Source organism: Maniola hyperantus, chromosome 2, assembly GCF_902806685.2.
Source record: "Maniola hyperantus chromosome 2, iAphHyp1.2, whole genome shotgun sequence".
Taxonomy (NCBI): Eukaryota; Metazoa; Arthropoda; class Insecta; order Lepidoptera; family Nymphalidae; genus Maniola; species Maniola hyperantus.
The window spans coordinates 6,285,408-6,311,191 of NC_048537.1; the positions used below are offsets into that span (position 1 = coordinate 6,285,408).

Sequence of the window (25,784 nt, forward strand, 5' to 3'; positions counted from 1 at the left end):
AATTGTTTTTTTAGGTTATGTGACTTGACACTTGACACACGTAGTGATTATAATATACTCTTTGACTTGACAGGTAATAATAAAAACACAGAGTACTTTAGTATTTTATTGTAGTATCCCTATTAATCTGTGAATTTATTAAATGAAAAAAAATACATCACGATAGTACCTAATTTGTTAAATATTAACAAAATAATAGGTATCATGCACTGCCTTCGATCATTGGTATCCCGATTACGACGACCCATAAAGAATAAATCTCTGTTTTTATGCCCTTACAAAAAAATTGCTCAAGAACCACCCCGGTTTTACAGTATAAATATTAATGTTGATGATGATTCAGGTAAGTAATCACTGTTTGCTCCTGCTATTCTCTCATTAGATTAAATACGATTGTTAATTGATATGTTTCAGCACATCACAAGCAAAAATCACTGAACCGATTGCGACGAAACTTGCATTTTTATGTTGACGTTTTGACTTAACAAAACTATATCGTCAACGATAATCTAGTCCATAAATTATTTCAAAATAAAATAAAAATATTTTTTATTCAATTAAACTTTTACGAGTACTTCTGAATCGTCAAATGCATCTACCACTGGTTCGGAATGCCTTTCCTTCCGAGAAGAACCAGCAAGAAACTCGGCGGCTGCACTTTTCAAAGATTTGATGTAGGTACAATGCCATACTTATATATAAAAACGTGCTGCAGGTCAAATCCACACTCTTGTATCATTGCCCGGTTGATTAATATTTTTTTTAGGAATGTGTCTTAGAATTACTTACCTACTTACATTTTGATAAAACTGGAAATAAAATAGCATTGGTGGTTGTAATTCGTGTTTAATGTACATTTAATCTCCATTTAATCCTCTTCATAATAAGTATCCTCATCATTCATATTTCATCTAAATAAAAATATTTTTGTTATTATTAATAGACACAGTCGTCTATGAGTTATGCAAAGGAGACCACAATTTGGAGAAAAAGTTAAAAGTGCTGATGCTTGAAGTGGAAGTGATGCGTCAAGATGGCCGCTATGCTCCAGACTCCATACAAAAGGATCAGTGGAAACGTTTACTGGACATGTCAACTAGGAATCAAAGAACAAACTACCTAACATTTCTTTGGAAGCTTGAAAAGAAGAAAGAAAACCTAAAAGCAAGTTAAGATTTTATAACTGACTACAACTTTTGTTTGAACAGCTCACTAACCACTTTTTGCATGTTGATGTCAGAAACCTTCAAGCAAGTGCCAACAACAACTGTACAAAGTTTCACTCATCGAATGCACAAATGCATAGACAACGTAAAATGAACACAAGTATTCATTTTTGCATATCAGATAATAGCTGACTTGCCCTTCTCACTGGTGTAGACGCTCATTGGCTACTATCTCCTGACTTTTCTTTTCAGCAGCCTAAACTTCCATTACACAGCTCAGGGGGCAAGTTTGGGCATCCAAATAGAGCCTCAATAGCTCAACTGGTAAAGGAGTGGACTGAAAACCGAAAGGTCGACGGTTCAAACCCCGCCCGTTGCACTATTGTCGTACCTACTCCTAGCACAAGCCTGACGCTTAGTTGGAGAGGAAAGGGGAATATTAGTCATTTAACATGGCTAATATTCTTTAAAAAAAAATGGAAGAATTCTAGCAATTCATAAATGTCATAAAACTTGCCCTTCATGAAATCTTAAATGGTGATGAATCAATTCCATACTATTTATATAGGTAGTTGAATATAATTTTGTTCATAAAGTTTATTTTTACATCTAATAGGCCAAAAAAGAAGCTAGAAGAAAAGAACTGGAGGAATCACCACCAGAAGAAATTAGAGAGTATCCAGATGATCTCTTATATGGCATAAAGCATCAATCGATGTTCCTACGCATTCGTGATCAGAGTATAAATATGTTTGATAACTATAGGTAACTACCTCTTGCCTGCAATTTCATCAATGTTGAAATTTCTGTTTTTTTTTCAAGAACAATATTTTTGCTGGCTGATATAATCAGTATAAAGGTTCCCACGAACTTGATATTTTCCAGGACAATAATAGCCTTAGCCTATCCATAGTAGCCCATCCCCGGGATGTAAGGTATCTCGTAAAAACATTTAAACGCATAATTCTTTAAAAATCCCGTGAGATCAAAAACAATGTCGCAAAGTTTCTCTATCGATTTAAAAAAAATTACGCAAATCGATTCAGAAATCTCGGAGATTTCGGTGTATATAGGTGAAAAACACAACTCCTCCTTTTTTGAAAGTCGGTTAAGAAAGTAGCCTATGTTATGAAAGTAGCCTATACTGCTGACTGTGCATTTGGAATTTGGATCCCTTAATTTTCAATATACTTTTGAACATACTAATATTATTACTACCCTTATGATAAATGCGAAGGTATGTTTGTTTGTTGGTTTATTGGTTTGTCCTTCAATCACGTCGCAAAGAAGCAATGGATTGACGTGATATTTGAATGGGTATAATTTAAGAGCTGGAGAGTGACATAGGCTATTTTTTATGCCGGAAAATCAAAGAGTTCCCACAGGATTTTTATAAAAACCTAAATCCACGCGGACAAAGTCGCGGTGATTGTTATTATATCAGTCTTTTGACAATTTTAATTATGATGCGTAATAAATGATTTTTCACGCGCTACTTTAAACTTTAATTTAATGTCAAAAGTACGATTTTAGTCGTTATCTTATAGGTGAACTAGTTTTGACATGACAGTTGACCCATGAGTTAAAATAGCGCGTGTAAACCAAAAAATTAAACTAAATTAAAAAAATTACAGGGCACTTCAAGCTATGATTCATGGACAATCAGTTATCATTGACTGTTCATATGAAGAACACATGGTATGGAGAGAAACTGTCAACGCTGCAAAACAAATGACTTTTGTGTTTGGTGACAACAGAATACATAAGGACCCCTTTAATTTGCACATGTGTAATGTTGATCCAAATGGAGAGTTTATGAAACAATTACGAAAGAATATACCATCACTTGAAGAGCCATGGTTCCCACTGAATATTCATACAAAAGGCTATTTAGATCTGTTTCCTAAACAGAAACTTGTGTATTTGACACCACATTGTAGAGAAGAGCTAACTTATTTTGATCCAGATGCAGTGTACATTGTTGGATGTATGGTTGATAAGGTTGTTATAATATTTCTGCTGCTTTTTGTTGCTTGCTATACTTTTCTCTTTCACTGTTAATGTTTTTTTTTCAGATTAATAATGAGCCTCTTTCATTGGCAAAAGCAAAGAGAGATGGCCTAGCAATGGCTAAACTGCCTCTTGATAGGTATTTAGAGTGGGCACCCGGGTCAAAGAAAAACTTGAACATAAATCACATGATTCCCATTCTTTTGGATCTAAAACTGACTGGAGACTGGGAGTTTGCACTGAGACACATTCCAAGACGGAAACTTATGGAAACTAAAATATTAGCCATGCAAAAGCGATTTTCAAATAGTTCTCTTAACAAAGAAGACTTGTTCAAAAGTTTTAAAAGTGTTCGTAGAAATAGTTCGCTGACTGTAAATGAGAAGAAATTGAAATCAAGAAAGTCATTATATGATGATGATAACATAATATAAGGTAAAATTACACAATAAAATATGCTAAGTCTTTATTTCATACTTTTATTTTTCTTAGTCTTAAAAATGTATATTTCCTTTACAATAAAGGATTTCAATAATTCAATTAAAGTAGAATATTCTAATTTTGTACAATATAATATAAACAACTCTATATGAAGACACATAGTGTTACAGATACATACTTAATACAAAAATTATACCTATTCTACACAAATACCTAACTTGGAAATTTAAAAATGTGTGATTAAAAGTATAAACTACACTTATGTTAGTAAATTACTTATAATGCATGATGTAACATAGAATCTATTCAAAATCATATATTCTATTATAATGCATATTGCACACAACAAACCAAGTCTTTCAACCAACTAGCAATATGCTTGGCATATTTTCAATCTCATATTCTATACCATTTACACAAACAGATAATATTCAAATAAAAAGATCATTATGAATGGTGTCTCTGAAGTGAAATGTATAATATATTAAGGCTACTCTATATCCTTTAATATCTACTACTTATTCTGCACTGCATAAAATATAACTATATTGATAAATACAAAGTTTGTACGAAGAGGAGTTAGGGTAAGGGTGGTAATGTGCGCATGTCGACATCTGTACTTGTTTCGGAGCGCTGCTTGATAGTGGCAAGAATTTCTTGAAGATTTGAAGGAAGAGCAATATCTGCTAACGGGACAACAGGCGACGGCGGGGTCAGCGGCCGCGATGGCGAATATGCTTCGTTCTAAAACAAAATAAAAATGATATTAATAGATTAGCTAATAACTTTGAAATTGACTTTTGAGTCTGCTGGTAAGAATGCTAGTTGGTCGTAGGAGCCCCAATCGGATGTCATTGGTAGGATACACGTAAGGTTTAGCCGCTGATTGGCCTTTCCCGAACAACTATTACCCCATCCAAATGCTAATAGTAACCTTGACAGCTCCTGTTATTAATTACTTATTTTCCGTGCAAATATAATTTTCAAGACATAGTTGACAGAAAGAGAATATATGGCTTTTCTATTATAGCTTAGACACATTAAACTAGGATTGTAGAAACCAAAGGGGTATGGGTTTAATAAAAACTGCCCCCTTCCAGGTTAGCCCACTTCCATTTTAGACTGCATCATCACTTACCACCAGGTGAGATTGCAGTCAAGGGCTACCTTGGATCTTAATAAGAAACCGGCCAAGTATGAGACAGACTCGCGCACTGAGGGTTCCGTACTCGGGTATTTTTTTGACATTTTGAACGATGCATAAAAATAAATAAAAATCTGTTTTAGAATATACAAACATATGATACCCCACTTGGTATAGTTATCTTACTTTGAAAATTGACAATATTAATTATTTGTTCATTAACACATTTTAATTTTTTTGTGTGATGTAACCACAAATCCACGGTATTCAGATTTATTCCTTTACTTGTGCTATAAGACCTACCTACCTACCTGCCAAATTTCATGATTTTAGGTCAAAATGAGTAAGTATATATTTAAACTTATTTAGAAATTTCTGTAAGTGTATAGTACGCGACAGTTCGAGATGGTAATCGGAGAGGGAACGCCCCGCACACTCGCGCCTCATACCCCGATTGGCATCTCGATCTGCCGCGGACTTTAGGTAAAAACACTATTATAAAATTATAAATAGGATGTTTTGGTGGGTTACCTCCCCGGGCTGCGAGGAGTCGGCCTGCGCCATCTTGCGGATCTGCTGCTTCTGCTCCTCGATCTGGCGGTTGAGCTCTTCCATCTTGGTGCGCAGCGTGTCGCCCGGCGCGCTGCTGCCCGACGACGAGCCGGGGCTGTACGCCTCCTCCACGTCCGCCGCAGCTGCAGGCGCAGACAGTAACATTAGTATGAGATTTTAAATCTTACCATGTATCGATGATAATAATGTAGCAGACCTCAATAATACAAAGACGTAAGCTAACACCAATAACACTCTTTGAGCTACATACGCTTTATCAGCATCTTATTTGAATACCTACCCAATGAGGCAGCAATTTTATCTTTGACGGAGTTGGAGAGAGCGGGCGTGGTGTAGGTCGCGGGCAGCGGCAGCGCGCGCGGCGCGCGTTGTCGCGGCGATAGCGGCGGCGTGTACGACTTCTTGCGGGACTCGCGCGCCACCTAGCGTGCAAACAACAAACACTTATTACTTAGTTATTGCGGCGACTCCATGCGCATAGGCACGACGACTTCCATTAATTTACAGATTCTAACAGACCGAGTTGCCAGGCGACATGAGTCTAAGACTGCGGGATGATTCGCTCTTCAGTGACCAACACTATACTAAAAAACATTCGAAATTGAATTTGAAAACATACGTTTCGTTTTTGATTGGTTGGGGGGGGGGGGGGGGGGGGGGGGGTCTCAAAATAGCTAACGCCCACTGTGACTTGTCGCTGTCATTTGTATGGGATTACGTAACAGAGAGAGAGCCCTATACTAACTTCTTTCCGTGGATAGAGTCCAAATGATAACCATCGAACTCATTTGACATTGGTTGGTTCTAGATTGCTGCTTCACTGAGTGATTTTAAAACTATTTTTCGTAGAAGACTTCAATGGAATAAAATATGTCAAATGAGTTCGGTGGTAACCGATTGTTAATTCGATTTGTTTATAGCTTTAAGTAACTAGCCTATTTGCGTGGTTGAGTCGAATTCGTAAAAACGAAGAGACATGATATAAGTACGGGAATATGGAATATAAAGGTCTTCGCACATTACACAGACCCAACGCCGACACGTCTGATAGTGAAGCAGGGAAATGTGAGCTTTAAGTCGTGTTCTTCAAAGTGGAATTTTTAACATTTAATTGAAAGTTACGACGTGTATTTATGGTCATCAAAGTTGGCGTGGTGTAGGCGACTCGTGGTGTAGAGGTGTAATGTGCGAAGATCCTTACGGTGCCATTTCGTTTATGGGTAGTTACGCGAAAAATAATTTGACAGATCTAAGGATTGATTCATGCTATTTGCTATAGAGATAGAAATATATATAGAGATGCCGAAGTAGACTATAATGCTGACCGGGTGCCATCCGCCATTTTGTGAGATGTCTTGATAGTACTTCACACATGAACGTATTATACCATACTTCACAGGCGCATACTCTCTAATGGGCAGCCTACAGAAAGGAATCTCATTAAATATGAGATTCCTTTCTGTAGGTATGCGCCCTGTATTCGTAGGTATGGCGCCTCCAAGTGTTTAAGATCTCAATGATTCTTGCCGTCCTTTTCTGCAGAAAAACATTATAGCACCGTAGACTACTGAGATTTGACGCACGTCTTATATCTCTAAGAACTAGTTAAATCTGTGGGTGGCACTTATTTTTATTGTCTCAAAATAAATACAATAGTAAAAATTATTTAAGATAATATAATACGAGTGTACAATACGGCAGTGAGGCGAAATTCTACTGTCTATGGTAAAGTGACCCATATTCCGACTGACCTTGTAAGTATAGTGCGTAAAAAATGACTCTTCACGCGCCATTTTAACTTTATGGTTCAACTGTCATGTCAAAAGTACGGATCACCATCAAAATAAGGACTAAAATCGTACTAACGACACGAAATTTGACACAAAAAGTAAAAATCGCGCGTGAGGAGTTTAGTGACTTCATAACTGAATCTAAGTAATCTAGGTTTTAACTCTAATTTCTAAACTCTCTCTTTTAACCGGCACTTTTTAAAGGTTAATAGCTATTACAGTACCCGACAGGAAATAACTAGTACTTTAGAAAAAGATAACGGTTTCGTAAAGCGCTGTCTCTGTCATCGAGACCGGCAAAACGTCACATAGGTATGAGTGAAAGAGACGACGCTCTACGAAGCCGAAATCTCTTTCTAAAGTTTGATGTGCAATATTTCCTGCCGGGTAATGTATTTATTTATGAAAATAAGTGATATTATTTTCAGATAATCATGTGTACAAATGAAATAGTAAGATTGGTTTATTTCAATGGTTAAATTCAATGAGAAAGGTCTAACTTGGTGAATAAAACAGAAAAAAGTTTCAGGAAAGTGGGAATGATGAAATGATGGGACAGGAATAGGTTCTATTTTTATTTTGTAATGCAATTACAATTTTAGCGCTTAAACTATCGTGAGTGATTTCCATTATACATGTAGGAGAAACCAGCTTTAGTCACGTATTTAGCCCGACTAGTTTAGAACCCATCATCTGAGGTTCTTTTTCACAGGGATTCAGTTCGCGAAAGCGTCGCTGTTGAGACTGTGAAAAAGGACACCCAGAAGTGTACGAAACTAGTCGGTCTAGCGTCGACTAAATATGTGAATAAAGTCGGTTTTTTATCCATGTACAATTACAATTTGATACACCGTACTGATATAATATACTTACTATACTATGTATGATTTCTTTTATTTTATTATAAAGGTTTTTTAGAATTTAATATGTATACTTTATATCTTGTTTGACAAAATAAAACAGATAGCCAAAAACTGTGTACAGTCATTTATTTAATGCACGTTTGAACTCAAGCAGTACAACTCCACTACCAGTGCAGTTTGTATAAATTGATTTATTTATTCTTATAGAACAAAAAATAAGAGATCGATCTTAAAATTAAATAAATAATTTACTTACTACAAAAAAATATTCAAAAATAAATTATGAAATGTAGACGGCACGCCGTGTAGGGTGTATTTCAAAAAAGCTCATTCTAATTGGTTGATGAAAATGCATCCCGTACTTCGCACCGCCATGCATCATATCATGCTCAGGCCGCGTCAACTGACCTTGGCCGGCACCACATCTTGGGGCTTGGTGGCGGCGGCGCGCTTCTTGCGCTGGCGGATGATGATGGCGAGCAGCAGATGCGTGCGCAGCTCGCCGAGGCCGGGCCCGTCCAGCGGCAGCAGCACCGCCGGCAGCGCCGTGTTGGCGGGCGCGGGAACTATGTACAAGTCTTTGACCGTCGCCGTGTTCGACACCTTCACTACGCCCAATCTGGAAGATAATTAAAGCATAACTTAGGCACGACTTGAATAACCCAAGTAGTAAACCAGCTATTTTTCGGACGGAAGTAACGTTCGTCTGTCACTTCCGTTAAAATAGCCGCCAAACAGAACAACTGTATTTGGACCGTCCGCGTCGCCGTGTTCAACACTTTCACTACGTTCAACCTGAAGTAATTGAAGCAAAACTCCTTTAGGCGCAACAAGGAGTAACAGAATCTTTTTTCTGTATACCGTTCATATGTCACTTCTAACGAAAATGGCCACCAACAACGCTCCGCCCACGTCCGACAATCGATGACCGATTTATTGTAGGCAAAAATGAAACATACAGATAGCAATATTGAAATAGCCAATGAAAACACACCTACTTTTTGTAGGACATATGCGTTTCGATATTGCAATCTGTATATACGCGCACTATATTCTGTGACTATTGCTAACTTACTTACAACATTTATCTCAAAAGTTTTTGCCTAGTTTCTGTGTGTACAATCAGTGTACAATGTACATCGTATAAAAAAGTTGAACCTTACCTATTACGACTGCTAAGATAGCTGTAGAGTGCAATGTACTGCATTTTCTCCTCATCATTGGCAGCTTGCAGCTTCAGTATGACAATGTCCTTGTTGCTGGCTCTCTTCATCTTGCTGATGTAATCCCACACTGTGTCTGGGTTAATTCTGCCCACTATGTCCAGCTCTGGCGAGAGATCGTCTTCTAGGTCTAGAGCATTGCCCGATACCTAGAAATAACACCAATGTGTTTCACTCATTACTTGATAGCTTATTTTATTCTGAAAGGAGACCCTAGCTCAGTAGTGAGCAGGAGATAAGTTGATGATGATGACTGAAATCAATAGCGCCAATCCTGTTTTGTTTCAACTACATGGGGTTTAAATCTTTTTTGTACCAAATTAGTTAGGGAAAATGGGACAAACCTATATTCTTTTGGACTGTAAAATTACTAAATGGGACAAACCTATATTCTTTTGGACTGTAAAATTACTAAACGGGACAAACCTATATTCTTTTTGACTGTAAAATTACTGTCTAATAACATTTCTAACGTGGCTAATTCTTTTGTACCAATCTCAAAGCTAAATAAAATTGACAGGTTATCCTTTTCTACAGAGAAATTATGAAAGAGATAGCAATTTGATTAGCAATAATACATTTAGATCTGTAATTTTGGTTGTTTAGAGATTGTGTAGTGGCCTGCAGGTCATAGACGCATAAATGCACTGCTTACCCCAGTTGTAATAGCTCAATGCATATTTTTCATTATAACCTGTCAATGAACAGGCTACTAATTAACTAGTGCCTACCGTAGCTTCAAACTCTGCGCACGCCACTGTGAACACTAGAGTTGCGCACAAGTAAAACAATCAAACTAACCTCATGCGCCGCTACGTAGAATCTAGCGACATCTACCATGTTGATGCAGCCATTCCATACTGTTGCTGCCGAGTGTTCCACCGTACTGGTTGGCTCCTGGTCACTTTCGGCTTCTGCTATCATGGAATAATCAATGTTTTAACACAAACATACATAATAATCCATACTAATTTAAATGCGACAGTAACCGTGTCACCGTTTTACGGCTCAAACACTGACCTGAATTTAACGAAATTTGGCACTGAGATAGAGAAGCTATCTCTTGGTGCCAAATCCGGACAGACAGACGGATTTTTAAAAACTTATATCCACGCGGGTAAATATTATAAAGAAAAATTCTAGCATGTTAAAAACACAATATTCGTATTGATACCCGTTCGCTGTGTCAATAAATAGGGAACTAGTCCAATCAGAAACTTCTTATCAAACGTCAACACGCGTGCAAAAAAATCATGGGAGTTTGTACGTTTGTTGTAATATGACAAGCTTTTTTAGTGTAAGAATTTACTTATGATTATTATACATACAACGCGTAAAATTTAACTCCTCACGCGCCATTTTAACTTTTAAAGTACAGTTCACCTTTAGTCCTTAAAGGTGAACCGTACTTTTGACATGACAGTTGACCCATAGAGTAAAAATGGCGAGTCAGTTTTTACGGACGATAAACTAAAATAGGACATGTATTTTACGAATTTTGGAAGACCCTTTATTAATATAGTTTAAAAAATTATAATCCAACGAATTAGCACATATAACTACGACTTACCTGATATTTTGTCTTGTTTCTCTAAATATTTAGGAGGTGAGAGAGTCACATTTCCGTCATTCGTGTTAATCGTGAATGATTTGGTTGCGTCATAATCAACGTTACCATATTCAGATATTTCGTTCTTGTAACTGTCCTCGTACACATCTTCACGGGACTTCCTTAGATCCTCCTCTGAAAACGCCGACGTTATCATTGGCTCGTGGGGATCGTATTCAGGGTGTATTTCCTTCATTGCCGATTTCGGCCTCTCTATTGAATCGGAATCTGTGGAACTGAATATCAAATAAGCATTTAGGATTCCGTTTTTAAAATTCAATCTTGACGACAATATTTACTACAACACCTTTTCACAAGTCGATTACACAAAATTCTTATTTTGGTTGAAATTGAAAATATTCTGTCATCAAACAAAATAACCCGAAAGGGCATTCCACACTTTAGCGGATCGTATCAGAAATGTTGAACAAAAATGTTTAGTGTGAGTAAAGAGGATGTAGACAACATAAGGATGCCAATGCCTAATTTCATGATAAACTTACTCATTCTTGCTCTTATTGTAAACCACCTCCTGCGACCGCGAGCGGTGTTTCGGCTTGTCATCGGAACTGCGTCGCCGTTTGGCGCGGGCGCGCTCGTCCCGCGACGTGCGCCGCTTCACGCTGTCCCGAGACGCGGAGCGCCGGGACGCGCGCCGCAGCGACCGCGACCTGCCCCGGCTTCGGGAAGTAGATCTGTTTGAGGATTTGAAAAAATCAAAACCATGGAAAAATTCCAAAATATTTTCCTTGAAAAAAAATTCAATCTAGTTTACCCAACACCCCACAGTACCTGGAATGTTCTCTGGATCGTCGCTTAGATTTGGCTCTTGATCGTGACCTGTGCCTGGAATGTTCCCTAGGAACAGATTTTTCCTTGGTTACTTCTGTTTTAGTCCTCTCTTTCGACTTAGATCTCGACCGGCTGGGTTTCTTTTCGGACCGCCGCGATGACCGACGCTCCTTTTCCTTGACCTCAGATTTCCGTCTAGAAGATCGGGATTTCTTTTTTTCCAAATCTCTCTTGGATTCCTTTTCTTTCTTTCTTAAACTGGTTCCGTTTTCTTTGTCTTTCTTTTTGCCACTGCCGTGTTTCTTGTGCACCACGTCTTTTTTAGCCCTGTAGACAAGACATACAATTATTACAATCACCATTTAAGCCCTGGCCACACAACCTGTTATGCGTGACCACTGACAATTAATGCATTATTGAAAAATGAATGTTTCAAAGGCTACAAACTTACGGTTCTTCTGGCTGTGCAGTGCCATCGGGCGGTAGACCATCACCAACTGCATCATTGAGTGCTGTGACCAAATCTTCCACTGGTACGTTTGGATCCAACTCCGTTGATACTGATTTTTTTGTTTCCATTACCTATAAATTAAATAAAACATTATTAGGTGAAAATTAAAAATGCTCAATGATAAAATATTCGCAAATTATCATCATTTACCTCCTCTCCCTTGTGAGTTTTTAAAACATATGTTTTGCTCGCCGCTAAAAGATCAATTTCTGATTTCTTAATTAATTCCAACTGGTGTTTTTCTTGTTGATCTCTCCATTCTGCTAATTCTTGACTCGCCAATTCTTCCGGCGAGAGCCTTACCTAAAAATTATGAATAACTTGTTTTATTATTATTATTCAGTACGCGTCAGAAAATAATGTACATCGGCCTTTAGAATAACGTGTCGGCTTTGTAGATCGTTGTCACTGTCACTCATACCTGTGTATCGTATCGTTTTTTCGGTCTCAATGACAGAGACAATGCTCTACAAAACCGCTACCTCTTTCTAAAGGTCGATGTACATTACTTTCTGCCGCGTACTGTACAAGGAGGTACATATGATAATACATATAATCATAATCATTTAATTTGCCAGAATATGGTACATGCAATGTCTTATTATTTTCATAATATAATGTATTTTATTTACATATATTTTCGGCTCTCGCGCTCGTGTGTATTAAAATACATATATAAATTCAATTATTTTATTATTCTATTAAACAAAAGAAATAAAAAAAAAACATACCAATTGTTTGGGTGTTATCACTCGTTTCCGAATCTTTTCCCATAGTGACAAGTTCTTACGGTCCTTGATATTGAACATAAGCGACCTGTATTTGGCTTTATACTTCATGCCCACATCTCTATTGAACAGCTCATGCAGTTCGAGCTCAGTTTCGTTCGCGAACCTTTGGATTTCCTCTTCCGTGAATTTCGGCCCATCGCTCTCGGCCATTCGTATGGAGATCTGTTCTTGCAATGATTTCCTCACATTGTCACGAATAGGGTCCTCTGAACTCATTCTGGGTTTTCTATCCGAGGAGTCCTTGCGTCGCGACGTGGACGGCGAAACTGCCGGCGGCTGCGGCAAAACAATTATCGTGAGCGCGCCAAAATCGAGCCTTAATCATAGTGTAAACATACCAAGGTTGATCGCATTACATACATAAATATCGGTTTTTAATATTGTTTTGCAAATTACACCGTAAATAGATCAGTGGTCGCATGGAATAAATGATTATAATTTAATATCAGTACAAATATTTAATTGGTAAGATCCATCACACATGATCCAGTGATAATCAGAAAATAAATCTCAGTGAGTGGTGTGACTCGTGATTTCAAGACAAATTAATATTTATTGCAAATAGCAACAACACAGTAAGGTATTCAAAATATCGTCAATAACAAGCAATCCAGCGCCCAACTAGATAAAACGAAGGAGCTTACGAAACTAAAAGTCGAACCAGGAGCCCTCTGTCTTATGAGCTACATGAAACATACATACTAATTAATATGCACAAAACTTAGTACACGATATTTTAATATCCAAACACACTGACCCTTATCATAAAAACAGTAAGGTTTATTTCCGTAATCTTACGTTATGTGTATAGTGTTTATAGATGAGTCAGCGCATGTTGTCGCGGAAGTTTTTCGAACCGCATACAGAGATTAGGATTTACGACCCTTTTTTAATACTCTCCTACACAAAATGGATTGGGGAAAAAGATTATTATATATTATAGACAACATTACAGTATAAACTGAGGTTTAATCTTTTAACTCAACTGTGGCACCGATTCTAAGCACAACCTAATTTTAGAGTATTCGCAACCTCTTCTTACTATTGTAATATGAAAAGGACAGAAGCAGTTTGACATTTCTAAATTTAATTTTTAGATGGTAAAACCCGTGATTTTAGCACGCACTCGCGAACCTACTGTTTAAATTTGTATTGTGCACTAAAATTTAGAGTCTTTAAATGTGAAAGTCATGTTCCGTTCCTTTTTTAGCATTAGTAAAAAGAAAAGGATGCAGATACTCTAAATTTAGTTTAGAGAGAGACTAGAGAATCGGGGCCAATATTTTAGAATCCATTCAGTACCATACCACAGCGGCTAAAATGCTGCCTGACTGAAGTAGCATTGTGGCAGCCACAAATTAGCTAAGTGTGCGCGATGTCGTCGTATTGACCACACACTCGCGACAGGCATTGCACATTGCCCTAGATCTAAATGAGACTAGGCGTTTTTGTGCTCGGCGATATGTGACGCGACTAAAAGGACCCTTAGAAAGACAATAAACAAACCTTTTCAGTAAATGATTGTGATCTACTTAATGTTGAGCGAACTATTTTCTTAGGTTCACTCGCAACTTTGTTCGAAGATTTTGGAGTATCAAATAATTGTTGCTGCTGGAACTTCGGTGTGACGGGAGTTTTAGGTCTCTGTGTGACTCTGACTTCTTCCCTCGGCGACGGCAGAAGCGTCTTTACCATTCTCTCTCTAGGTTCGCCTTGAGGGGTTTTAACCTGCGGCGTCTGTGGCGACTGCTCGACTGATTTCCTTGGAATTCTTGCAAAGTTGAGGGTAGTTTGAATTTTATTTGGCTCAAGTGATGGCTTTTTCCTTATGACATTGGGTTTGATGGCGGTCAAAGTGCCGGGACGAACCACTTCGAATGTCGGATTCTTTTGAAGCCATATTTTAAGATTCTCTGCTGTGGGAGCATTAGGTCCTGCAAGGAGTCTTCCCGATTTCCGCTCATAGACAATAACCTAAAAAGTAGATCAATTTCTAAATACATAATAAATTGTCATAATGGAAATCAACTGTGTATGGTCAAATGCATAGTTAAGTTATGGTTATGGTCATCTTTTATTCAGTTCAATACATTGTTTTTATCATAATATTGTAAGCACAATACATGTATTATATATAGCAGACTGATTTTCAAATAATCAAAATAAAATAATATTTTATGAAGGTATAAATAAGATTTTTAGCAGTTTTATAATGCAAAATCTCCTTATTATCTAGAGATTGGAAAATCAGCCCTCAAATAAAATAAAGTGTGGTTGTTGGTGTATTTTTTTAAATAATTAAGTATTTGTTTCATATTCTTATATTAAAACATTTCGTTAGCACAGTTATAATGTAAAAATGATAATTCCCAGCCCAGTTTATTGTATTAGTAACATAGTAAAGTGTAATACTGTTGCTTACCCTAGACTCAGTGGGTTTATCTTGTGGTTTGGAGGCAGGCGGGCTGCCGAGTGAGTCCTGCGCGTGTTTGAGTATGCATGCATCGCTGCAGTATATGCTACTAGCACGTGCGGGTTTCTTACACACAATGCAAGTAGTTTTTGAGGTTAATTCTTTTGTGATAGCAGGTTGTGGTGTACTTACTCCGGCGTTATCCTTTGCCATTGTGGGCACCTACAATAGAGAATTTTTACATGATCTTTTTGGTATTTTTGAGGAAAACGAAATTGAAAAGTTCGAAAGACTGACCTTTTTGTCAAAATATACAATTTTTTATTTTAAATGTATAAGTTACTTTTTAGAATTTAGAGGAGTATCTTAACCATATTTTACCATTTTTTTATAAGTGGACCTATGTTATTACAACACCTAGGCTTGGTAGTTGATTTGGCTTTTGTAGTGAGGGCAGAACAGTGGATATCCCAAGAAAACTCCTACCATTATACGAATGATTAGAAATAGGTCATAACCCTCAGGTAAATAATATAATGCAGACAAGAGATGGTAATAAAAAATTTACCTTGGCAATATTCTTTCCGGCAGGGGTTCTCTTAACACAATTGGGGCACCTCCACTCAATGCCCTGCTCCTCCATCTGCTGCCCCATGGCCTTGGTGATGTTGACGCACTTGCCGTGGAACCAGTCCTCGCACCCGTCGCAGCAGATCATGAAGCGGTTGTTGTGCGGCTGCTTGCATATGCACCATAGCCTACAAACATTCATATTCCATACTAGCTGATGCCCGCGACTTCATCCGCGTGGATTTACGATTTTCAAAATCCCGCGGGAACTCTTTGATTTTCCGGGATAAAAAGTAGCTTATGTGTTAATCCAGGGTATAATCTATCTCCATTCCAAATTTCATCCAAATCCGTCCAATAGTTTTTGCGTGATTGAGTAACAAACACCCAAACATCCACACTTTCACATTTATAATATTATTAGGAATTAGGATTAAAATTCAAAAATATGTGTTCGCCTGTCTGTTATGGGTACATATCAAAATGTGTAAAATCATAATACTTAATGGTTTGAATAAATAAATTAAAATCTATAAGGTTTGTTATTTACAATGATTAAAATATATAAAAATGTCAAATTGAAGAAGTGTGGGTGTGCGGGGCATCCCCCCGTCTCATACCCCGAATGCCATCTCAACCTGTCGTGGACTGTAAATGTATAGATACACTTGTGAAAGACGTACGGAGTTGTTGGCATCAACTGTGACCACCTCAACACGGGCGTCTTCCTAATATACTCTACCTGCTTTTTCTAGAGTACAAGGCCAAAGGACCTGAACTCCCAAATGTACAGGATCTTAATAATGTTAATAATAGAGTATTTGACAGCATGTAAAATATAGGATCTATATTAGAGATATTTTAAGAAAAAATCGACAAAAAAAAAGATTTTTTCGTCTACTTTAGTCACGTGATTGTAAACGACTATGATTGGCCGAATGGTTGGTGACGTTGACTGCTTGTTAACTCGTATCCTCAACAGTACAGTTAGTACAAGATTGAACAATGCATTTATCGTTTATCGTTTCGTTTACTCCTCACGGTCAATGTTTACGTATTGTCCGGCAGTATGAGTTGGCCATAACAGTCAGTATTGGACTCATCGAGTAAAAGAAATAGTAAACGTGATGGTCCAACTCTCGCCACAATTTGTCTCTCTTACACGTTCGCAAAAAAAGGGGGACAGATATACGCTGCCATTTTGTTGAGTTTGGCATTTATTATTTCGTTTATTGACGTTTTTGACAGATTGACAATGACAGATTGACAGCGTGACAATGACAAACAAGTGACAGTCCACCACTTAGTCTATGGTGTGTGTGTCTATGGTAATTTGTCTAAGATCACTAAAAACCTCAAGAAACTTGTGTCCAGAGCCAAATTTTCATCAGATTAAAAAAAAAGTTACCGCTTTCTAGTCTGTTACTCTGTCATTGTCAGTAAAAAAATAAATCAAAACAAACCAACGAAACCAACATAACCTTTTATCATAACTGAAACTGAGAGTTGAGACTGAAACAAACGGAACAATCGCTTTAGTTTTAACTAGAAAACTGAAGTTTTACTGATTATTAGGTATATATTATTGTACGTAATACAACTTTGTAGAAACAACTTCGACAAGGAAGCTGACAGAAAAATAAGCTGGGCTGGGCAGCATTTGGAAAATTGCGTCAAGTCTTCAATTCGTCGATACCCCAAAGCCTAAAGACGAAAGTCTTTAATGAATGTGTCCTACCTGTGATGACGTATGGTGCTGAAACGTGGACACTGACAGTTGGCCTTGTCCACAAGTTCAAAGTCGCTTAGCGGGCTATGTTGGGTAACTCTGAGGGACAAAATCCGTAACAACGAAATCCGTTGGATGACCAGAGTGACTGACATAGCCCAACGAATTAGAAATCTGTACTGGCAGTGGGCAGGCCACGTCTGCCGCAGAACCGATGGGGCAGACGTGTTCTGAAGTGGAGACCGCGTATCAGCAAGCGCAGTGTGGGACGACCTCCAACCCGCTGGACTGACGACCTTAAGTAAGTTTACTCTCTCTCTTCGGATCACGCTCACATAATGTACTAATTACTAGGTAATACAAATCTCTTGATCTGAATTTGGACACATAGACAAGTGGCCAGGTTTGAAGAGTATAGTTAAATCATAACATAACTTCATATGTACCTACCTACTTAAATAATTACTGTCTACTAGGTACCTAGCATTAAATGAGTTCAAAAAGGGCTGAGCCATCATTAATAATTATATTTGTTAGAACAGTTTTGACTACTGACCGCTTGATAAATGACAACACATTTTAGACATAATCTTGTGGTACACTGAAGTTAAAGTTGCAATAAAACATCTAGGTAATCTATTACAGAAAGGCAACTCTTTAATAATCAATTCAGTTTTCTTTGTTTAAGACATGTAATTAAGTTCGGGACCTTGAGTTTGAGCTGTATTTTAGTGTATGTATAAAGGTTATCTGTCTATCTATCTGCTGGCTTTTTACAGCTCATCCGTTCAACCAATTTTGACAAAAGGTACAAAGATCTTTCATCCTGGGGATGGATATAGCCTATTTTTAAATAAACTAGGCTCTGAAAATCGAACAGTTCCCACAAGATAAATGAAGTTGCGAGTATAAATTATTTAGTGTGGAGCTTTGTTACATGCTGGAGAAGGAGATAGGCTACTTTTACCCTTTAAATCAGCGCGGATAAAGTCACGGGCATCATCTACTTATTAATTAATATTATAAATAAAACTTAGACCTCATTAAGATAGATAGTAAAATAAGAAGAATAGTTCTTGTCTAATTAGCAATTTAAAAAATTAAAGATCAATAATTTCTATTTTTTCAGTGATAACTGTGGACCAGTTAGTTACGTTATGTTAACAGCCTGTGAATGACCACACCACCTGCCTAATCCACTTTGTTAGAAGAATGCAAGTTGATTTTGCTGCATCAAGACTACACTCTACAGAATCCTCATAAGTCATCTAAGTGCAGTAACACTGCGCAACAAACTACAGTTTTATAACAATATAAAAATTTAATAGTAAATAAAATGTTTTTTGTCTCTGCTTTTCTATTATGAACATAGTGTTTTTATAGCTAGTCATGCCATAAGATTCTTTTATAGGCATTTAAATTCATACCTACATACAACGGGCTAGCTTTTGAGACTTGCCGCCTTGATGGAGAAAAGAAGAGGAGATAGGGACGTTCCGGAGTCTCTGGATTCATCCATACAAAACGTGAGTGAGTCTCTGGCTGAAGGAGTGAAGGGGTTGACTTACCCCGCCGCCCCCTACCGAGGCTGTTTTAAGTCAATGACAATTTTATCAAAATTAAAAATCATTTAAAAAAGTATACATCCCCGGCGGAAAATCACTCCTTCCAAGGGAATGATTTCCCTCCCCTCCCTTTTACCTCAGCTACCCCCATCAAGGCTGCACGTTTCAAAATGTTCATACAAATAAACAAAATTGAGAATTGCCTGTTACGTTCTCAATAAGCTCATAATTAAAAAAATTGTGAGCTAATCTTTGAAGTGTTGAACCGATTTTGATGAGACTTGGTGCACAAACAGTTGGGGACAGTGTGGCTAATTCTGTTAGACGAGGTCTAAATGTATTGCTATCCTTTTCTGCAGTGCAGGGAGCTTATGAAAGGAACAGCAATACACATAAACCTGTCATTTTAATTTAGTTTTGATCATAGATTCCCGGAAATATCCAGGCAGGCAAATTCCAGAATACTTTTTAACTATTATTAGTATCATCTGAAAACTTACTTTTTTTAGGATGAAATAAAACAAATTAAGCTCTTTTGTTTAAATTTAAATTAAATACTATAAGTAGTAATATATAGGTATGCGTATAAGTATTTTACATCAGCTGTAAAATTCATAAGGTGTATTTAAGTAGGTACATCATAAACAGTTCAAATTATATAGGTATTCTACAAGTCTGATGACCCCCAGGTTAGTTGCAGTCTTGACTCTTGAATTAAGTTAGGTTCTAGTGGCCCTAGCTTAGGTAGCTGGAAGATAGGCAACATAATCTGGTAAGTATAGGTTAGGTACCATAGATGATCTGCAACCTGAAAATAATAATTTATTTTAGAAAAATACTTAATATAATAAGCTAGCTAAATTTGGTAGGTAGGTCCATTTCATACAAAATTTTACTAACTTATACCCTTCTATACTAGATTGTGCCCGCGATTTTGTCCGCGAGGACTACCTACACAAATTTCAATTAGATAGATCAGTCAGTCAGCTTTTTTATATATAGATAAATTAAGTACCTACTTTCTTGTTTGTGAATGGATGCAAGTAATGGTAGGTAGTAGGTAGGTATTTTCTGTTATTGTATGTATGTTTCTTAATATACCTGGTAGGTAGGTACCTACCTAGGTTTCTATTCTGGTGAAAAAATGGGTTGATTTTATCAGATGTAGGTACCAACTTATATGTATAATTGAATCATAAATTAATGTAAGTAGGCACCTACTTAGTAGGAAATTTGAGCCACACGTTTGATGTACCTACCCATAAGGCTTAGAATAATATTATGTAGGTATTAGGTACCTAGGTATAGGTAGGTAATAAATTGTGCATATCTTACCTTTGCCTCAATGATCAAGGTGTGACATACTCTTTGTGATCGATCTTACAACGCTACAAGTAAATGCATTCTGCGAGCTATATGTATGGATGGCTATCGCTGCACAAAATGATTCATCCGAGATGCACTATTATCATTATCTATCATTTTAGCCTGTGGATGTCTGTCTTCTACATCCAGTCATCGCTGCACAAAATGATTCATCCGAGATGCACTATTATCATTATCTATCATTTTAGCCTGTGGATGTCTGTCTTCTACATCCAGTCATCGCTGCACAAAATGATTCATCCGAGATGCACTATTATCATTATCTATCATTTTAGCCTGTGGATGTCTGTCTTCTACATCCAGTCTTGAGGCATCCTCATTCAGCCACTTCACGTTAGGTACCTACTCTATAATATGAACGGTCCATCGGTCGGTACCTCACTAGGTACTTGTAGGTATGCTGTGGTACCAAATCTCAACTCAGTAGGAACGCAGGCATGGATTGTTCACTGCCACTTCAACTTGCTGGGTGGTTTCGACTATGTGAGAACCTGTTTCTTTGACGGATGCTCAACCAAGTACGACAGGCATGGATTGTTCACTGCCACTTCAACTTGCTGGGGGGTTTCGACTATGTGAGAACCTGTTTCTTTGACGGATGCTCAACCCAGTACGACAGGCATGGATTGTTCACTGCCACTTCAACTTGTTGGGGGGTTTCGACTATGTGAGAACCTGTTTCTTTGACGGATGCTCAACCCAGTACGACAGGCATGGATTGTTCACTGCCACTTCAACTTGTTGGGGGGTTTCGACTATGTGAGAACCTGTTTCTTTGACGGATGCTCAACCCAGTACGACAGGCATGGATTGTTCACTGCCACTTCAACTTGCTGGGGGGTTTCGACTATGTGAGAACCTGTTTCTTTGACGGATGCTCAACCCAGTACGACAGGCAAGGATTGTTCACTGCCACTTCAACTTACGGGGGGGTTTGGGCTATGTGAGAACCTGTTTCTTTGACGGATGCTCAACCCAGTACGACATGCATGGATTGTTCACTGTCACTTCAACTTGCTGGAGGGTTTGGGCTATGTGAGAACCTGTTTCTTTGACCGATACACTGCGCACATCACAAATTACGCCGCTGAACCAAATTTAAGTTACACAATCACGACGGTTAGCTTTGACTACCTTCCCAAACATTCTCCTTGCCTCCGTGGGCAAATTAAGGCACTTCACTTATTAAATTTCATCATTTTGTTTAATTATCAATAAGCTTTCACGCTTCTCTCACCGAGTATTTTTTGGTGAGTTACAATTCGACTATCGACTCGTATCCATAAGCGAAAATGACGTCATTTACTAGTTTTAGGACGTCAAACTTAGGACTCGTACTGCCAAATTACTCGATATTGGTATTGGTGTAGGTAAACGCAAACCATTCTCGATGGTGACGTAGTTATGTGGTAATTGGTATCGTAAAGTTGAAAGCTATACTCGCAAACACTCGATCATCTTTAGTTCGCAATATTTCCGCTGTGTCGCTGCCTGTAGATGTATGGAAACAGTCGATTTCGACTTTGGTATTTTTAAAACTATGAAATCTTATACTAACTGTACAGTATTCAACAACCAAAGTATACGAGCAGGTGACGTCACGATGACGTATGAGGAACCATATTGTCAGGAAAGCGTTTTCGCGGGATATTTGAATAATATTTTTTGTTTTCGTTTTTTGTTGCACTATATGTAATGAAACATTAAATATACATTTTCTATAGAGACCTTAGACATCAGTGATTAACGTAGAACAGTTTTTAAAAACCTGTCAAAGACTCAATCAATCAACACACTGAATTGATTACATAATAACAATACAATAATCTTCTTTTTAATAAACAATTAATCATACCTGTAAGGATCATCTTCTGAATTCCAGCTTTCTTGAGATTCTGCTGCCACTTTCTCAACAGGTGCAGCCTGCACTATTGTTTCTTGCTTTTTATTTGTCAATTTCTTATTTGTGTACTGCTTAGCAACATGATGCACTATTGGTTCAGGAGTAACCACTGTGGGGTGAGTCGGTGTGGTCACAGGAATTACCATACTCTCTCCAGTGCTTGAGGTGTCCTGCTGGTTTTTTCTCTTGGATGATCTAGTGGCTGGCGCTTCTATAGGTGGCAATGTAATGACTCTACCATCTCGTCGAACAATTTCTATAGGATCTTTACGGGGAACCAGAGCTTTGACAGTCTTTGGAGGAGGTGTGTACATATTGCTAGGTGTCTGAGCTTGTTGGTAAAGTTGATGTAAAGGTGCTTTTTGTGGAGTTTCCACTTTGCCCAACACTTGTTTATCTATTACTTCTTGCAAATTTTCTGAACTCTCTACCAATTGTGCCACGTGCATCAGCAAATCTTCAGTTAAGCCATCTTCTTCAGGTTGTAGACCAGCTAGTATGTCTAAAGTTGGTGAGAGTGGACCAGCCAATCCAGGACTGTTGATAATATTAGCGGAAGATATACTGGGCACAACTTTCATCGGTTGTGGTGAATTGTCCTGTAATATCTGAGCCAAGCTTGCATCATCCAGTTGGGGCATCGGGTCGTACCCTTTAGATTTATCTGTAATGTTCACACCAATTTTAATCTGTCTAACATAAGTTTTAGGTGGAGCTTTTGTTTCTTCAAGGACTGTTTGAGTGATGATTGGTTTTTCTTCATTGGATTCTGGTTTAACACTATCAATGGATTTCCTATTTGATTGCATAGGTTCTTTCTCTGACTTGCTAGGTACTTTATTTTCTGTTGAAACCCTTCTAATGACATCTGGTGTTGAAAACAGAGATGTCATATCTGTCAACAAGGCTGACACATGTGCAGGAGTTTTTTTATCCTTCTTTATGACTTTTGGCACTACTTTTGGTGCAAGCTTGTTTGGATCTGTTGTAGTGACAGATGTTGCTGTTACTGTAGTAGCAGGAATCAAATTGTCTAAATCCAATTGCTTCTTTTCCAAGTAAGGGTTCTTACTTAAAAGTTTCTCTTTAATATCTTTTCTTAATATAGTTTTATTGATTTTCAGTTTTGGTGCTAATTTAAGACCTGCCTTAACAACTTTTGTACCTTGAACACTTTTTAATATCCTAGGTTTGGATTTAAGCTTTCTGGGTTTAAATGCAGCTGTTTTTTCCTTTGTTTCTTTGTAATCAGAATCTGAATCTCTGTCCGCTGTGCTGTCACCTGAAGAGCTAATTGATGATGATTCTGTATTTTCCTCCACTGCAGGTGTTTTATCCACCTCACTTAAGATTTTCGACTTCGTAAATACAGGTAGTGGTTTAGTCAACACATCGTTACCTTTTATAATAATCGAAGGCTCTGTTGTATTTAAAACAATCTTTTTTCCTTTGGGTATTATTTGTTGCTCTAAAATTGTAATCTTTTTTGGGGTTGTGGCTGGTTTTGGTGGTGGCGTGTGAGTTATTTCAATGACAGGGTCGTCAAATGTAAATTGTTCACTCCTCTGGGGTAAAGTCTGACTTGGTGATCTAAGTGGTGTATAGCAATGGTCGTTTTGGAATCCCAACAAGCTGTTTTCTCTTGTTTCTATTCTTAATGACTGCAACATTTCTGCTCCACTATCTGAAACAAAAGAATTCCAGAAGTAGTACAACTTATAAGTATTTTTACACACTTACAATTGACTTTTAATTTTTGATTTTATATAGTGACTAAATAGTATGAAGTGACCCTTTCAGGTTTAAGATATTCAAGCATGTAATTTTTAACTAAGCAACCAGCACGACAAGAACAATATTGCAAATTAAATGAAGTAAGAGGTTTACCATATTTTATGATGCTATCTGGCTCATCATAGTAACTGTCTACAGATAATGTAACATGAGGAATTTTATCATCCTCATTTTCTGAATCTGTAGCATCATCTGGTCTTCCTTCGTGACCAACTCGCACAACGCTTATGCCAGCAGCTTGAGATCCATCTGTACCTGAAAAATAATTTAGAATTCTATAACTATCAACGCTAGTAACCTGACAATTAATATAGATTTAGAACAATAGGCATACCTGGTTAGTTACTGGGAACTTTTTGGAAAGAAAATTTTATATTAGATACCAATATTACTTACTTAATCCTTAGTTTTTTATTTGATATTTTAAAATATTTTTACATATTATTAAAAATCATTTCCCGTTGGAGCCATGGTAACAGCTAACAGTCACAGAAGAGGAGGCTTTCAAGCTATATAGTAAGTACATTCAACAGAACTTATAATATACTTTGATTACTAGTGCTTCACTCAGGCGAAATTTGATTTGCCTATTTATACATTATATATAACTTGAATTATTAATATCAGCTCAGTAGTTTGATAGTTCATCAATTATTACAAAAAACCCTTTCGTCTTTATAATACTACTTAGTATAGATAATTAGTACTTAGTTTCTCTATTATGAAACCAACACAACACGAAATAAGATTACAAATTCCCTGATATTTGTGCTGAAGCTATACTAGAGCATGGTTTCACTTACCCCTGTGTGGAAGTTTTCAACAACAGTGAATTTATTGTGTTCAGTGTACATAGAATAATAAATCCATCTCATTAAATTACTTTGGTTTGTTAAATTAGTATAACAGGCGATCACAAATTATATTCATAAATACACTGTATACTTACCCATAAGAGTTCCCAATAAATTTTGATCCACCGACAAGGATCCATCCTTGTTTACAATAACAACCACTGAACTATCAGTTTTTGTGGACGGTCCGTTGAGGTCCGTATAGTTAGTAATCACTGTATTGGACATTGTTCATCACAATTTATGCAACTAGCTTTATGCAAGTCCTCTATTTTTAGCCTACTTTGAACACACATGCCATCGCGTCTATCTTTACACACAATCGAGTCCTGACGCCATTTTGAAATCAATCTAAAGAAGCGGTGCGCGCTATTATACTCTAATAGGTATGCAGTACCTCTTCGGAATATCTTCTTATAAACTATTTAAAAACGAATTGAATAATAAAAATAAAACTCATATTTTCATCAGGAATTAGTTGCTTTTATATTATTTATTCACGAAATAAACGCGCACATGAAAAGCCACAGACATTTTTTTCATTTTCTTCACAGAGTAGGTACTTGTATTGTAAATATAACCTTTAATGAATCCATAAAGATTCAATGTACTCTGTGGTAGTGACTAGAGCCCAGAGCCGTAAAGCCAGTTGAGAAA

At 37.4% G+C, this 25,784-nt stretch overlaps 2 protein-coding genes across 3 annotated transcripts; one reads left to right on the plus strand and one right to left on the minus strand.

Moving 5' to 3' along the window:
* The first annotated feature begins 85 nt into the window (after positions 1-85).
* Positions 86-3,645, plus strand: rswl (tRNA methyltransferase roswell). The gene is made up of 5 exons (XM_034974394.2): positions 86-343; positions 944-1,164; positions 1,783-1,931; positions 2,801-3,167; positions 3,242-3,645. The coding sequence occupies exons 1-5, from the start codon at positions 205-207 to the stop codon at positions 3,608-3,610; spliced, it is 1,245 nt and encodes a 414-aa protein (XP_034830285.1). The 5' UTR covers positions 86-204; the 3' UTR covers positions 3,611-3,645.
* A 203-nt stretch (positions 3,646-3,848) lies between these two features.
* LOC117987295 (death-inducer obliterator 1-like) lies at positions 3,849-25,592 on the minus strand. 2 transcript variants are annotated; one of them, XM_034974287.2, is made up of 18 exons: positions 25,223-25,592; positions 24,367-24,528; positions 22,432-24,163; positions 15,895-16,084; positions 15,336-15,548; positions 14,420-14,887; positions 12,854-13,189; positions 12,273-12,425; positions 12,063-12,193; positions 11,612-11,938; positions 11,323-11,514; positions 10,781-11,055; positions 10,012-10,124; positions 9,151-9,359; positions 8,396-8,606; positions 5,615-5,756; positions 5,293-5,456; positions 3,849-4,361 (listed from the first exon to the last, which is right to left on the minus strand). In XM_034974287.2, the coding sequence occupies exons 1-18, from the start codon at positions 25,353-25,355 to the stop codon at positions 4,197-4,199; spliced, it is 5,316 nt and encodes a 1,771-aa protein (XP_034830178.1). In that variant the 5' UTR covers positions 25,356-25,592; the 3' UTR covers positions 3,849-4,196. The 2 variants fall into 2 exon arrangements, with proteins under 2 accessions (XP_034830178.1, XP_034830160.1); XM_034974269.2 differs by having other exon boundaries at positions 10,012-10,127; positions 25,223-25,590.
* Positions 25,593-25,784: the final 192 nt, after the last annotated feature.

What these genes read in the sequence shown, in the direction of transcription:
- rswl (XM_034974394.2), top strand. Translation starts at nt 205, where the DNA reads ATGCACTGCCTTCGATCATTGGTATCCCGATTACGACGACCCATAAAG. An exon ending in AATATGTTTGATAACTATAG is followed by an intron (nt 1,932 to 2,800) that starts GTAACTACCTCT and finishes AAAAAATTACAG; the next exon opens with GGCACTTCAAGCTATGATTC. An exon ending in TTGGATGTATGGTTGATAAG is followed by an intron (nt 3,168 to 3,241) that starts GTTGTTATAATA and finishes TTTTTTTTTCAG; the next exon opens with ATTAATAATGAGCCTCTTTC.
- LOC117987295 (XM_034974269.2), bottom strand. Translation starts at nt 25,355, where the DNA reads ATGTCCAATACAGTGATTACTAACTATACGGACCTCAACGGACCGTCC. An exon ending in CCGGAAAGAATATTGCCAAG is followed by an intron (nt 15,549 to 15,894) that starts GTAAATTTTTTA and finishes TCTCTATTGTAG; the next exon opens with GTGCCCACAATGGCAAAGGA. An exon ending in CGATCCAGAGAACATTCCAG is followed by an intron (nt 11,515 to 11,611) that starts GTACTGTGGGGT and finishes ATCCTCAAACAG; the next exon opens with ATCTACTTCCCGAAGCCGGG.